The sequence below is a fragment of the Stigmatopora argus genome, chromosome 3 (assembly GCF_051989625.1).
Source record: "Stigmatopora argus isolate UIUO_Sarg chromosome 3, RoL_Sarg_1.0, whole genome shotgun sequence".
NCBI classification, from domain to species: domain Eukaryota; kingdom Metazoa; phylum Chordata; class Actinopteri; order Syngnathiformes; family Syngnathidae; genus Stigmatopora; species Stigmatopora argus.
In genome coordinates this window covers 1,540,001-1,556,787 of record NC_135389.1, presented here as the reverse complement: position 1 = coordinate 1,556,787, position 16,787 = coordinate 1,540,001, and the positions used below count along the sequence as shown (strand labels likewise).

General features: G+C 42.5%; 1 protein-coding gene across 1 annotated transcript in view; it reads right to left on the bottom strand.

Moving 5' to 3' along the window:
• The window catches only part of prmt7 (protein arginine methyltransferase 7), a 119,010-nt gene that overhangs the window by 29,792 nt on the left and 72,431 nt on the right, over positions 1 to 16,787 (bottom strand). Inside the window, exons 10-12 of the mRNA XM_077596913.1 lie at positions 12,293 to 12,376; positions 12,169 to 12,216; positions 4,696 to 4,785 (exon numbers count right to left, since the gene is read on the bottom strand). Coding sequence (XP_077453039.1) covers positions 4,696 to 4,785; positions 12,169 to 12,216; positions 12,293 to 12,376 — 222 coding nt within the window. The remainder of the gene's footprint in view (positions 1 to 4,695; positions 4,786 to 12,168; positions 12,217 to 12,292; positions 12,377 to 16,787) is intronic.

Below are 16,787 nucleotides of genomic sequence, written 5' to 3'. Positions count from 1 at the left end.
TGAATCAATTTTTCTCTTAACTAACCTTTTCGCCATTATTCCGTTCTCAAACAGGTTCAGGTTGCACAGTTTTTATATGCTTGAATAGCATCGCAATAGCGATGGTACCAGGGCTCCGCCCTCACCTGCGATCGTCCAGATGTCTCGCTAACACTCTGCTCACGCATGCAACGGTGGAAGTGCCCGCATGCATCAAAGGCAAACACTCTCCCCGCGCGTGTCACCAAAGAAGCAATGCGAAGGCCCGCTTCACTGGGATGATTTGTGGGCTCAGCAGGGGTGCAATGAACCAAACACAAGAGTAAAACGTCCCAGTCTTAGAGGCCAGATAGGAAAAAAATCCGATAGCGTCTCTGGTATTGTTCAGAGGGCCGGTCCAAATGTGCCGGCGGGCCGTAGTTTGGTGACCCCTGGGTTAGCATGTCGGCCTCAGAGTTCTGGGATCGCAGGTTCGATCTGAGGTGGGTTCTAACTGCGTGGAATTTGTACGTTCTTCCCAGGCTTGCGTGGATTACCAAGTATTTTTTGTACTTTTGTTACTTTAACATTTGTCTGTTCTTGGTTTCTGATGAAATAAAAAATGCCCTCCAAAAATTGTTAGTCACTGCTCCCCAAAAAATAAATGATCACTTTAAAAAACAGTTTAGATACATCTGATCTCAATAAGAAGTTGGATAGATAAACAAATAACAACAGAGCAATGTCTTGGGAACAAAATGATGCCAAGTCGTTTAATGGAAGTAGGTGTTCAGCCTACAGAGGTATCTATCAATTGAGTAGACACCCTAAAATCAGAGTGAAATGAAGATGTGGCAGGCTACTGCATTTTTTCAAAAACAATTTCTGCAACACAACATTTTTGCGTATCTTGTATGCATGCTCTACAATGTAGCAGCATGCTCCCAATGACACGACAGATGGTGTTTTGGAGCTTTTCCTCCCAGATCTGTGTGAGGGCGTCCGTGAGCTGTTTTACAGTCTGAGGAGCAACTTGGCGGCACATAATGGACCAAAACATAATATAATTTGAATACTGCCACCGTCTCTTGACAGATGAGACAAACAGCCTTTTCTTTGCATTGAACAAAAAAATAATCGTTTGTCCACTGCAGGTTAAATACCCTGCATTCTGAATCAATTTTTCTCTTAACTAACCTTTTCGCCATTATTCCGTTCTCAAACAGGTTCAGGTTGCACAGTTTTTATATGCTTGAATAGCATCGCAATAGCGATGGTACCAGGGCTCCGCCCTCACCTGCGATCGTCCAGATGTCTCGCTAACACTCTGCTCACGCATGCAACGGTGGAAGTGCCCGCATGCATCAAAGGCAAACACTCTCCCCGCGCGTGTCACCAAAGAAGCAATGCGAAGGCCCGCTTCACTGGGATGATTTGTGGGCTCAGCAGGGGTGCAATGAACCAAACACAAGAGTAAAACGTCCCAGTCTTAGAGGCCAGATAGGAAAAAAATCCGATAGCGTCTCTGGTATTGTTCAGAGGGCCGGTCCAAATGTGCCCGCGGGCCGTATCCGGCCCGCGGGCCGTAGTTTGGTGCCCCTGCTGTAAGCCAAAATGTAGAAACGATGGGTGAGAGAGAGCAGATTCCCAAATCAACCATTATGAGAATCCCGCACACCACTGTGGTGCCGACGCTACCTCAAGCGCCACTTTCATTATATTTTTTTGTTCATTGGACTCCCTTGTGCATTCATACTTTCATTGATTAGAAACAATGTAACAATGTTGTTAAAACAACTTTGTAGTGTTAAATTATGAAGAAAAAAAAATCAGATTTTAATGCATTTTTACTTTTAAATTCTAAGTATGGGTCTGAACAAATAACATGTTTAAAATTTGAATTGTTCATGTCTCTCTGTCAAAAAGGTTCCGAACTCTAAGCTGAAGATCTTAAAAAATGAATGAATAAATAAATAAAATGGAAAAAGGGGAAAAAAAGCAGGATAGAGAAATGTTAAATGAAGAATCTTTAAAAGTAGAGATGAAGGCAGAAAATGTACACACATGTATATGTGTGAGGACCAAGTGATTCCACATTTTATTTAACGGTTTTAACATGGCCAGCAGAAACAAATAGTTGAGAAAAAATTAAGATACTAAGAAACACTGGTCCTGACTACAGATGTGGATGTACTAAAAAGTCAATTTGGCTGTTGGATTTATACTAGAAATGAAACAAATGTTCAGGGCAGACATCAAATTGAGTGGAAATATGAATTTGCAGCTACTGGCAAATGAGAAGTAAAAATTCTATAAATGTAAAAAGTAAAAATTTATTAAAATGTATAACAAGCATGCAACACTATTTAATGAACATTTTAATGTTTTATGGTTGTTTTGTTGCATTTAATTTTTCCCATTTTATTAATCGCCACTGCTTCCTATCTGTTTGGGTTTAGATTCGGCTTTGGCGCTATTTTTTCAGAAAAAAAATCACCTCCGTTACGGTATCTCCTGCAATTTTCTCCTCCTCTATCCAAAGGACTAACAGTCTCCTCATCTCATCGTTCAGTGACGACCTCTTTTTTGTAAGTCAAAGAAGGCCGTCCCAAGGAGTTGTTGCTTTTAATGCTTCCTTCTGCTTCAATATCATAGCGATGGTAGGTGGGTTACGGCCATTATGCCTTGCAAGATAAGTCAAAATGCCCCTTTTTTTATAAACATCTATTTTTATTTGATGATAACAGGGCACAATAATTTCTTTTATGCGCACCAGTAATTTTAAATAAAGAACAAACTTGCTTTAACCACACTTGAAAAACTAAAAAAAGACAAAGCCTGTTACAACTCCACCACTGGTGTAGGGAAATTGTCTAACAGAAAGCAACATTACTGTAACAATGTCAAAATAAAATAACTGATACAAGAAATATATTTACATTTTGGGTTATTTTCTAACATGAGTCTTGTTTTCATATTAGAACAGAAATTTTCATATCAAAAGGAGCACAAATCTGAACATTTCAGATGTATAATCTTAGAGGTACCACGGTTTGACTCTTCGAACTCAAAAAATGTAAGACATCAGGAACAATTCCTGAAGGGAGACAGCATTTGAAGTGGGGTCAAAGGAGGAAGAGGTGCCGGTCTACCCCTAAGACAGACATGGCCGACGATGAAGCAGGAGGAACTGTACTACAGCATTAACAAAAGATACTCCCAGTTTAAGGCCATGCCATAGTGATGAGACTGAATCAGCGATTAACGACGACCAGGATGGATTTCAGTGTTTTTTTTCCCGTTAGCCATTGCGAATGGCGAGGCGATCGTTAATACGACAGTTATATTTACTACTCGTTGGCAAGTGGTCTTGCGTTATCCTATTGTCAGAACATTAGTGTGCGTAATTTTTGGAATATTTTGAAGGGAATACAAAAGCAAACTACCAACGATAGGCTGCATCTGAAACTCAGGGTGGAGGCGGGGCAAACAGAGCCAACCTGGCCGGGAGGAGAAAGGTATAAAATGTAAAACAAAATTAGAATTAAGTTTAGTGTAAGGTTAGATTAAACTTATTTTTGAGTGTCTGCATCGTAATCTAAGTTCATTTTAATTTGTTTGTTATGTTACAAGTGTGTTGCCGTGCAAAGTCTCCCCCCTCTCTCTCTGCCCCCTCTCTCTTTCCCTCTCTCTCTCTACCATGCGCGAAATCCATCTAATTTTAGTTCTATTAAACAATTTTTGGTATACAATTAAACCACTAGTTATTTGTTACTTTGTTAATAGATGATTAGAACAAATGAAGCATTTTTTCCAATCCAATATCCTGTTTTTGGTGTTTTTTCAGAGGGTTGGAACGAATTAATTTGTTTTTAGTTCATTTCTATGGGAAACGTTCCTTGGCGTTACGAGAAAATCGACATACGAGCTCAGTCCCGGAACGAATTAAGCTCGTATCTCGAGGTACCGCTGTAAATATGACGGTTGAAATAGACGTAAAATTTCATATTCAGGGAAAATAAAGCTTGGTATGATCGTTAGTTGCGCATGTTTGCAAACACACCTTGAACTTTGATCACCAGTAGAGGCCACGCCCCATCATGAAAACTTTTCGTTTTGATAACTTTTGATCACACAAGTCATGGGAATAGAAAAATCGAGGGGGATAAGTAAAAGTCCCCAGGACCAGTTCCTTCAAATGCGTAGCCTGGAAACGGGCAAAAATTGCAATTTTTCAACTTCAACTCAAGATGGCCGACTTCCTGTTTGGGTTGGTACATATATACAGGACACTTTTTGTGGAGTTTCCTAACACGCATCGACTGACCAAAATTCAAAGCACTACATTGAAAAACAGTTTAGGAGAGGCCATTTTAAACATTGGAGTGGGCGCTGTTGAGCTACTTTTTGGAGGATTTGTACATAACGCACATCTTGCTACAAGTATGTGGCAGGAGAAAGGTAAATTGCCAGAGTAAGAATACAGTGCGGGCCAAGGAGGGTGCGAAGAAGGATAGTCTTGCTGGCACAAAGTTCATGCAGCCAGTAAGTGAGGAAGCACTTGCCAGTTCGTGGCGGACAGGGGACATTTTGCTACTTTCATCTTTCTCTCATCTTAGATTAGCTATGTTTGGTTTAAGGTTGGTTTGTTTTGTGCTATTAAATACTTTCACTGTTTAAACCATTCTTGACATTTTAGAGTTTGTACCACACACGTATGGTGGAAATGCAATGTACCTGCTCTCCTCCCAAATCTTTACTGGTCAGCTGTTCAGGTCTAATGTTCAGCAGATCAACTCGCCCCCTCAGTGAATTGGCATCCAGGACCTGGTGATGAAGGGAGGCATTACCATCACTTTATAATAAAATGGTTGAGGAAGACCAGGACTAGGGACTCGGGCAGTGAAAGGATTGAGCATTTTTTCTTTTTGCAAATCTTTTGGACAATGCAGTTCCCCCTCCGGCTACTGTATGTGATATCAGCGCTGCCATTTAAGAATAAAAAATACTGTAACTTATAACACTACCATACAGTGCTAGAAAAAGTGCTTATTTTTGCATTTGCTTGTATTATTAAGTAATATACTATTACTGTACAAATATTCCTGGAGCCACAGTATTGTAAAGTCTGGTCATTCTTAGCTCTTAGCTTTCTGTGGGGTGTTCTCATCACTAAGACATGTCCAATTCGATGAAAATTGGGCTGTGCCTGGGCCATTTAAGGACATTTGCTTATTTGTTCTGGAGTTACTTCTTGATATACTGTCTGTGTGCTTCATATGTAACCCTGTTACATAAAGGGGATTTCTCTTTATCAGAGCACATCTTTATGAAATTACACCACTTTCCAAAAACACATGTAAAAAGTAATAAAGTAGTTTTAGATGGATTTAGTTTAGTATGTAACCCAATTAAATTTTTCCAAATAGGGTTTCTATTTATCAGAGCACATCTTTATGAAAACACATTCTCAGATGGAATTTGAATTGATACAAGAATTTTGCAATGTAATCTAATCCTTATAAAGCGTGATTTATGGATGGGTGTGTGTATATTAAGATTCTCTCGCTACGTTTGTCCAAACCGTGCAACGTCGAGAGTTGAATTTTTTTTATGGTGGCCAGAAACGGCTGTCGGATCCTAATAGATGAGTGATTGAATTTCTTCAACTTCTCTAAGTGTGTAAACTCAATCTTTTATTTGTTAAAACTCAAGCAGAGTTGATGCATGAATCGTTTTTACATGATGTGCCCTAAATGCACCGTGTGGCTGATTGGTCGTAAGGGAGGACGCCTTTCCACGACATTTACAAACGTCATTTTCGGAAGAATTTCCACCAGCGAGTTTCCATGTGCTCCCCGGAAAACTTTTTTTTCCTGTCGTGACGGGAGTGATAAAACATCCACCCATCCATAAATCGCGCTTGATCTATTCTATAATCTTTAAAAACCGTGTTTGCACCTGGAAACTCGCTGGCGGAAAATCTTCCGAAATTGGAAAAATGTTTGTAAATGACGTGGAAATTCGTCCTACCTTACAACTACATTGGGTCAGCGCGTCCAGAACCATTGTGTCTCGCCGAGTCTTTCTGTCACGACAGGAAAAAAAAGTGTTTCGGCGAGCATTGAATAGATAAAGATTTATGGATGGGTGGATGTTTTATGTTAACATTCTCACACTGCGTTTGTCCAAACCGTGCATCGTAGAGAGTTGACAGTATCGTGGCCAGAAACGGCTGTTGGATCCTGATAGACGAGTGATTGAATTTCATTTCCTTCTCTAAGTGTGTAAAATCAAGCTTTGAACATTTGCAAGGATTATCGATGAGTATGCCTGACCAGAAATATGTTACCTTGCTGCTCTCTTCTGGTAGTTTTAAGCATTACACTCTGCAGAAAGAGCAACACCTCGATGCCGCTGGAAATCCGCAGCCGGGAGAAGAATTGATGCTTCAGACCAATCATTCCATCTATTATTAAGGGAAATTTGAGATCCCTCCCCGATAAGATGGAAGAGCTGTCAGCACTTACCAGGCTGGAAAGGGCGTATCGGGAGTGTTGTACTCTGTTACTGTTGATCCTTCAGCTCCAGACTACTGAGGGACTGTGCGGATGAGCATGGAAGCGTGATGCTGCATATTTTCAACCTCAGTCTCAGTCTGCAGAAGGTCCCCACCTTGTGGAAGACTTCTTGTGTGTGGTTCCAGTTTTATGTAGCTCTACAATGTATTTTTCTTGTGTCTGTATCTGTTATTGCTACTGCAACCAAGATGGCGCCACTCAAGTGGCAGCCGGTAGTGGTAGCTCTGTCCGCTTTTACTCATTTTGTGTTTTGGTGCTTTTCTATCTTTTTTAATTGCATTTTAATATTTCTTGATGCTTTCCCATATACTTTGCTTAGTACTTTGTTCTTTTTGCTTGGTTGTTTTGCGACCTTTGCGAATCGACTGACTTGGTTTCTTTGTGCTAGTCTTAGATGTCTTTGGAGCCATTCCGCTGTGCCTCCGCTGTCATGCACGCGGGATCAGCTGTGAGCAGTGGACGATAGTGCCGGGAGAAGAGCTGACACTACAGACTGAATTTGGCATTCTGCCGTTATGGATACATCGCATCACCCCCCCGAGCGGATCACTTACCTCTCACCTTCAGTCAGCCAATAGGAGGCAGATCACCACCCAAACATCTTTTCATATTACCTCACTCTGAAGTTATTACATTGTGTTGTGTTACCGCAAGTTTAGAGTTCTGATGGATGTGGGGAAAAAACTGTCCTTAAGCTTATTTGTCCGTACTTTGTGGGACCTATAGCGTCTTTCAGAGGGCAGCAGCTGGAACAGATTGTGATCAGGGTGGTATGGGTCCCCGATGATGTTCCTGGCTCTGCTGAGGTAACGAGGGCTGGCAATGTCTTCCAGTGAGGGCAGAGAGCAGCCGACGATCTTCTGGGCAGTGTTAATCACTTTCTGCATGGCCTTTTGGTCTGCAGCCGTGCTTCCAATGTACCACACTGTGATGCAGTATGCCAGGATGCTCTCCACAGTGGTTCTATAGAAGGTTACCAGAAGCTTGGTGTCCAAGTTGTTCCTCCTGAGTACCCTGAAGAAATGGAGTTGTTTCTGGGCCTTCTTCACTACTGCCGTGGTGTTTGTAGACCAGGAGAGCTTATCCGTGACGTGGACCCACAGGAATTTAAAGGACTGGACCCTGTCTACATTTATGAGTGGGGCCAGATCTGTGCTGTGTTTGCGAAAGTCCAGGATTATTTCTTTCGTTTTCGTGGTGTTCAGTGTGAGATTGTTCACCGAGGACCACGAAGACAGTTTGTTGACCTCATCTCTGTAGGCCGACTCATCCCCTCCTGAAATGAGTCCGACCCACAGTGGTGTCATCGGCAAATTTGATGATGGAGTTAGACTGGTGGGTTGGTGTACAGTCGTATGTGTACAGGGAGTACAGAAGAGGACTCAGTACACAGCCTTGAGGGGAGCCAGTGCTCAGTGTAATGGAGGAAGAGCGGTGGGGACCAAGTCTAACAGTTTGTGGTCGGTTGGTTAAGAAGTTCTTTATCCAGCAGCAGATGGAAGAGGATAGTCCAAGGTGGGAGAGTTTGTCAGTCAGAATGTCCGGTTTTATAGTGTACCTGTCTCATTTCATGTTACTGAAGCTCGAGTGTACTGCTGCAGGGTGGTGGTGGATGTGTTGAGACAGTCTGATTTGTCAGTCTCAAAGCGGGCAAAGAAACAGTTCAGTTATTCTGCTAGTGAGGCATCGGCGTTAACAGACACATTATTGTCATTGTAATTGGTAATGTGTCGTATTCACTGCCACATCTTCTTTGGGATATTTTCTGTGAAGTTCTCAATTTTCCTTGCATATGCTGCCTTGGCCTTTTAATGCCTCTCTTCAGGTCTGCTCTGGCAGCGCTGTATTGTACCTTGTCCCCTGACCTGAAGGCGGTGTTACGGCATTTGTGTCTCACTGGTCATCCAGAGTTTTTGATTAGGAAAAACCTGTATCCGTTTATTAAGAGTGACATTGTCCGTGCAGTTTTTGATGTAGGAAAGTAGAGTGTCCGTGTAGTCCTGGAGGTTGTGGTGTTCAAAAAGTTCCCAAATGGTGCGGGAAAAACAGTCCTGCAGCTGAGAAAGGGCGTGCTCGGGCCATGTTTTTTTAATCTTTATTTGTGGCCTTGTTAGCCTCCGGAGTGGGGTGTATGAGGGGGTGAGGGACAGGCAGAGATGGTCGGATCCAACAAGGTGAGGGAGGGGTGTGGCTCTATAAGCATGTTTGATATTAGAATAAACATGGTCTAGAGTTTTATCTCCTCTGGTGTGACACTTCACGTACTGGATAAACTTAGGCAGAACAGTCTTTAAACATGCTTTGTTGAAGTCACCAGCGACAATAAAGACTCCATCGGGGTGGTCAAGCTGCTGTTTGTTTACAGTCGCTAGCAGGCTAAGTGTCGTGCTAATGTTAGCATCCGGTGGGATGTAAACAGCCATTCCAATGACAACCGTTAGCTCTCTAGGTATATAGAAGGGCCTGCACCGTACTGCTAAGAGCTCTAAATCGGGGGAGCAGTGAGTGTTAATGATCCTACTGTTGCAGCACCAGTCGTTGTGTATGTACACGGTGGTCTCGAGATGTCCTGGGGGATATTGTAGGTTCGTTGGTAATCTGTTGTGATGGATAAATCACATCTCCTCCCGAGAGTGTTAAGAATCCTACTGTTGCAGCACCAGTCGTTGTGTATGTACACGCAAAGTCCCCCCCTGCTTTTCTCTGATTCTTTCGAACGATCGTGTCGGTGTAGCGTGCGGCTAGCTAGCGATACCGCGGCGTCGGGGATTTGCGGGTGTAGCCACGTTTCCGTGATGAGAATAACGTTGCAGTTCCTGACAAAGCTGTTGGTAGCAAGCTGAAGTTCCAAATCGTCCATTTTGTGGGTATGGATCTGGCATTGGTTAAGAAGATACTCGGAAGCGGTGCTCTGTGCGGTTGTTTCCTTAGCTTAGCAGCTAGGCCCGCCTGGCATCCACGCTTTTGCTTTCTTTCCCTTTGCCACCTCTGTCGTACTCTGAGCGGGCTGACTATCCACGGAGATCCCAGTGGTCTCAAGATGTCCTCAGGGATATTGTAGGTTTGTTGGTAATCTGTTGTGATGGATATATCGCATCTCCTCCCAAGAATAATTAAATCCTGGCGACTGTAGAAAGTTTGCCACGCAGATGGGTAGTCGGACGATTTGCCGAAAGCCGTTTCGCCGACGGACGTTTGGCGGACGGACAGTTCACCGAACGGACGTTTCGCCGAAATGCTCTCCCCGCCCCCGGATCGTGTGTGTACATGTTTTTCAACCTCGGCCCGCGGTCCATATATGGCCCGTTACAGATAACATTCATTTAGGAATAACAAGGGCATGTAATGACCCCCCGGGGGCGGGGCGAGCGTTTCGGCGAAAAGTCTGTTCGGCGAACTGTCCGTCGGCGAAACGTCTTTCGGCAAATCGTCCGGTCACGACGCAGATGTTAGTAAATAACGATAAGTTTGAGAAAACAAAACACCAAACTGGAGAGCAAAGAGCCGCTGCACCCGTTCGCGCCGCCATCTTGGATCGATCCATCTTGGATCGATCCAAGAGAGAAATTTATGTTAAGAGACCAGGTGGCTTTTTTCACACAGATCTGTCCCTATTGATCTACGACTCCATGCGCTCACATATCACCAATGATGTAAAAAAACAAGTAACGCACACTAATTCAGTGCTCGCCGTAATTCCAGGAGGATTGACAAAAAACTCCAGCTGCTAGGTATTGGCGTCAACAGAGCTTTCAAAAATAGACTGCGAACTGTGTGGGAGCAGTGGATGACAGAAGGCGAACATACGTTCACCAAGACCGGGAGACAGCGCCGGACAACATACGCAAATATTTGCCAGTGGATCGTGATTCCCCGGGTGGATATATCAGTTTCAACTGTGGTTCGAGCTTTCAGGAAGGCAGGAATTGTCACTCAACTGCCAGTCAACCAAAGCGACACGGACGCGAAAAATGACGACTTTGATGAGGAATGAACTGATAAAGTGAGCTTTACGTGTTTGTTTTGTGTTTACAGTTGAACAAGGTTTTGTGAATATGGACGTCAACAGCTGAATGTTATAGTGCCTCATTGTGTACATGAGAACACACACGGTTCACGTGCATGAACAACATCGAGTTATTTTTTGAGTTATTAATGTTATTGTTATTGTTTTGCACTATTACGTGTGTTACTATATTGTGATTGCACTAACGTTTAATGTACCGTAACAGCATCACAATGTTTTTTTTACGTGTTTACTGAATGGAGGAAAAGTTCCCCTCCACTATGTGATATAAATGTTGCACTTACTGTATTTTCACACCTATAGTGCGCACTTAAGTCTAAAATTTTCTCTAAAATGGTTGATGCGCCTCGTCTTTGCACTAAATTAAATTTTTGTATGGCCCCGACCGCTTGAGACTGGTTTTATTTCTTGCCGGCACGCTACTTATTGCGATCAACCCATCGGACATTCACCGTAAAAATAGCCTCCTCGCGCATTCCAAGCATTACGGTAAATCCATTCAAAACATCCCAGGGGAGTGGCAAGGCATGACTTCCGTGTGCTCGCAGCGCTTTTAACCCTCAAAAACACTCAATACTCAAAGAAACAGCATATTAGAGCTATACAGAGGAAATGCCTGACTGAAGCCATGGATCAAACACAATTCAACAGCTTTGCTAACGGATGGCCAACATAGTAGTACGGGCAGGCAGCGAGCGTCGCACGAGTTACGTGACGATTTGGAATGAATTGTCGATGCCGATATAACAGCGAGGAGAATCAAAGGCTTGAGAGTGATGCACGTCGCGAGTTACAATGGATTGTAGATGACTGGACTCAAGTGTCGGCCAGCACTGTTGTTCGAGGTTCGCCAAAGATGGAATCATGTTCCCGGAATACACAACTCTTACTGACAGTAAGAGTGTACCTTTTACCTCAATAGAGCATTATCAAACTTGGTTTTGCTCATGCTGTCTTTAAAAAAGACGCTAGCGGCTAGCCTAACTTACGCTAGCAGTTAGCGGATAGCATAACATGCGCTAGCGGCTAGCATAACATGGGTACGCTAACGGCTAGCATAACATAGGTACGCTAGCGGATAGCATAACATACGATAACCTAGTGTCATGCTAACGCCTTTTCTGAAGAAGCACCCAATGTATTGACAAAAAAATGAAAATAGACCCGCAAATGAGACTGCGCCCTACCACACGGTGCGTTTTATAGGTGTGAAAATACGGTACATGTTATACCTTGCTGTTGTTGAAAGATAAAAATGTGTACCTTACCTCAGAGCAAATAATAAAACAGTTTATTCATTTTGGGAGTGAATGGAGTGGTCAGAAAGTTGATTTGTAAGCTATTAATGAAGTTTGACTGACATATCTGACTGTTTTGTTGACATTCCCTTTAGCGTAGCACTATCTAGTGGATGCATAACATAACCCCAGCCTCTACTGTTGCATCGTATGGCGCGGTGCGCCTTATATATGGAGAAAAAATTAAAATATGTCAGCATTGAAGGTGTGCCTTATAGTGCGGAAAATACGGTAATTATTATGTAGAAAAACGTATAACCGTTTGTGGTTTAATTTTATGGTGCTTTTAACGTGCTGCGCTTACCTGCTCAATAAGTTGTTTCATCATGCTGAAATTTTCCAAACTAAACACCTGTCAGGAATGAATAAGGAAAGAGGAAAACTTATTAATCAAGTGAGAAATCTGTTTGAGTATAAAGACATTGTACCTTTTTAGCTCCCATGATATGTGCAAATACAGGAAGAAGACTTCCGTCACTCACTCCAAGACAGACACTGTCTTCCTTCAATACCTAAATTTAGCAAAGGCATTTAAAAAGAAATCAAAATTAGAATGCATTCATTGTCATTGAGCAAGAATAAACAAAATCGAGACAAGCAGCTGTCAAGTCATTTTTTTAAATAAGACAAGAAATCATAAATTCTGAATAATAACGACAGCAAGAGAATAATTTAGGGAAAAAGTCAAATAAAGCAATAATGAATATGTAACAAGATACCGTATTTACTCGCATGTAAGCCGTCCACACGTATAAGCTGCAACCTGAAAATTCCCTTGAAATTTTCAAAGCAATAATTAATATGTAACAAGATACAGTATTTACTCGCATGTAAGCCGTCCACGCGTATAAGCCGCAACCTGAAAATTGCCTTGGAATTTTCGAATTTTACAATTTCATGCGAATAAGCCACCCTCTGATTCCCAATATTCACCTCCATATTCAGGGTTTTAATAGGGAGTACAAATGTGTTACATTGAAGGGAAAATCTTAAGAAAAATCATCACAAGTGGTATGTCTGAGATACTGTATGAATCAAAAGCACATTATTAGGGTCAATATCATAAGGAAGTTAATATGCCTGTCTTTGTAAATGCAAAATATCAAATTATTGAATAAGAAAAAAGAAATAAGTCTATCTTGATGAGAATCTGATGCTTTCTAATTACAGAAATTACAACTTTCGTACCAGAAGTTTAAGATGTTGTGGCAGCCATATTGCTTCTAATGTCAAATTATCTCGATTGTTTCTTTCGATGGCTCATACTCCAATAGTTGTCACTTTCGAACAAGAAATACAACAGAAAAAAATCAAAGTGGAATTTTTTTTTTTTTTTAAAGCAAGGCTTCTGGCCAGTCAGAGCATGTTTAACTAGGTTTAGACGGCACCACCCAAGGTAAGATGGCTGTGCCCCGAGCGAGCAGTGATGGGAACGTTTTATGCAAGATACTCACGATTTTTTTTCTTGAATTTCATTCATAGACGTCAAAATATATTTTGTTTAGCATTTAATATTTATCCTTTCTCTATTTTGAAATAAATGAAAGTATCAGCCGCATTCGCTTGCATCATGACGTCACGGCACCATTTTGTCGTGACGTCATCGTGTCACGGTGCCGTCAACTTGCAGTTTTTTTGCATGTCGTGTTTTTATGCACATATTAGCCGTACCCCCAATTCAGTCAACATTTTTTTGTCCGACAAAAGCAGCTTATGTGAGTAAATATGGTAACTTCCAGTGGGCTCAGCACCTATGAGAGGTGGCCAAGGAGGTCGGGTGTGAGGACTGTGTATCACAGTCCTCACACCGGTACACGGTCGATTGGTCACCGGTCTTTTGGTCGCGGTCTTTTGGTTGCCCGGATGTTTGGTCGCCCGAACGTTTGGTCGCCCAAACGTTTGGTCGCCCGAACGTTTGGTCGGCCGAACGTTTGGTCGCCCGAACGTTTGGTCGCCCGAACTTTTGGTCGCCCGAACTTTTGGTCGCCCGAACTTTTGGTCGCCCGAACTTTTGGTCGCCCGGACTTTTGGTCGCCCGGACTTTTGGTCGCAGTTTGGTCGCCCAAATGATGAGCTGCTGCCATCTACTGTCAATTTGTTAAAAAGAAGACAAAGCAAATTCACAGATGTCTGTGTGTGTGTGTGTGTCTATGTGTGTGTGTATGTGTTTGGTGGTGCTACTCTACAAAGTGCGTTTTCCCAGTAAAAAAAACAAATAGTAATATAAAAGTATAAAATGTCATATCCCGGCTAGGTAAATTCTAAAATGTTGCACAATCGAAGATATTGCACATTGTTATTGCACACCCCGAAGTTATTGCACAGAAGGGATTGTGTGTCGTGCTAACGCAAGTTCAGAGTCCTGATGGCTGTGGGGAAAAAAACTGTCCTTAAGTCTATTTGTCCGTGCTTTGTGAGACCTGTAGCGTCTGCCAGAGTGAGGGCAGAGAGCAGCCGATGATCTTCTGGGCAGTGTTGATCACTCTCTGTATGGCATTTCTGTCTGCTGCCGTGCTTCAAGCGTACCACACTGTAATGCAGTATGCCGGGATGCTCTCCGCAGTGGCTCTATAGGTTACCAGAAGCTTAGTGTCCAAGTTGTTCCTCCTGAGTACCCTCAGGAAAATGGAGTCGATTCTGGGCTTTCTTCACCACTGCCGTGGAGTTGGTAGACCAGGAGAGCTTGTCCGTGACGTGGACCCCCAGGAATTTGTTGGACTGAACCCTGTCTATGCATACTACATTTATGAGGAGTGGGGACAGATCTGTGGTGCGTTTGCAAAAGTCCAGGATTATTTCTTTAGTTTTCGTGGTGTTTAGTGTGAGATTGTTCCATGAAGACAGTTTGTTGACCTCATCTCTGTAAGCAGACTCATCCCCCCTGGGATGAGTCCGAGCACAGTGGTGTCATCGGCAAATTTGATGATGGAGTTAGACTGGTGGGTCGGTGTACAGTCATATGTGTACAGGGAGTACAGAAGAGGACTGAGTACACAGCCTTGAGGGGAGCCAGTGCTCAGTGTAATGGAGGAAGAGAGCTGGGGACCAAGTCTAACAGTTTGTGGACGGTTGGTTAAGAAGTTCTTAATCCAGTAGCAGACGTTAGAGGACAGTACAAGGTGGGAGAGTTTGTATTATAGTGAAGGCTGAGCTATAGTCAATGAAAAGCATCCTCACGTACTATGAAGACCCGAATAATCGTATGCCTACGATTATTTTTTCAACTCAAATTTTCGCATGCCTACGATTCTTATTCAGGTGCCTACGATTATTAATTTTTGCCTCAATTAAGTCCGTGCAGCAGCAACATTGTTCTATGTCATTAACTTTCTACGTGTAAAGCACACGTGCTGTTTTTACTAACGTACTAGTACTAGTAAGAACGTGCAATTGCCACTGGTAGAGTTGCAATATACATAATTACAATGTATTGGTAGGCCTAATATATACGAGAGTTACGTTATCATACCTGTCAACCTGGGCCAATTCCTCCCCGTATTAATGATTGGAATTCCCCGTATTAAGCAATACAAAACCGTACAAATGCAACGCGGCACATATTTACTCACATAGGGTGCACGTAAAAGTGTTATGGTCGCGCCGCGTTGTCGTGACGCGACCGTGAATGTATTCGGACCCAAGCGCTATGACTCATAGCTGCTTAAATAACGAAACAGGAAATGATTTAATCATTTCCTGTTTCGTGTGAAAGGGGAATGCGTGTGCGCATATCATGCTTAAAGCATGACAATATTAGCAGTTGACGATGACGTTTTCGTCTGCTACCAGTGACCGAGACGATCCGGATTAGAGCCGAAATGCGTAAAACGAGATCCGTTTTACAAAAAACGTACTTAAAAAAAATCCCGTACAAAAGTTGTTATACGGCGTACACAATTTGAAATGAACAAAAAACGTATAAAATACGGGAAAAACGTATAAGTTGACAGGTATGCGTTATACGCAATTCATTGCAGCAATTATTTGCAACTGTAATACAACTTTGCAACACGATTATCCGTTGTCTTGCTAGCAGTAGTATTAGCATGGAGAAAAAATATAAAAAGTACACTTTAGAGGAGAAAGAGAAACTGACAGAAAAGTTGATTATTTCTTTACAGTAGCCTATGTAATCGATCATCATGACTTTAATTTGTAGCTAATTGTGGAATTTAAACATATTATTTTGTTTCAGGCTACTAGTAAACTGTTGATTAAAATAATAATGATTGTCCTTGTTATGATTTTATAATAAATATTCCATCATAGCTTTAATTCTATGCATCGAATCTGTTTAGACACTAATTATCTCGTGCCTACTAATATTCATTATTTTTGGAATTTTCCACTGCCTACTATTATTCCGGTACCTACTATTATTAATTCATTTGGAATTTTCCACTCCCTACTATTATTCCAGTGCCTACTATTATTCGGGTCTTCATAGTAGTTCCCAAAGTGCTCCAGGTGGCTCAGTGCTGTGTGTAGAGATACGCCGATGGCGTCCTCAGTGGACATATTTCCTCTATAGGCAAACTGGTGGAGGTCAACTGAGGGAGGGATTGTATCCCTGATATGGCGGGCGAACAACTTTTCAAAGCACTTCATGATCACAGGCATAAGTACAACAGGCCTATAATCCTTGAGGCTGTCAATGGTTGGCTTTTTAGGGACAGGGATAATGGTGGCAGATGAAAAGCATCCTCACGTAGTTCCCATGGTGCTCCATGAGGCTCAGTGCTGTGTGTAGAGCTACGGGGCTGGCGTCCTCAGTGGACCTATTTGCTCTATAGGCAAACTGGTGAGGGTCAACTGAGGGAGGGATTGTATCCCTGATATGGCGGGCGACCAACTTTTCAAAGCACTTCATGATCACAGGCGTAAGTGCAACAGGCCTATAATCATTCAGGCTGTCAATGGTTG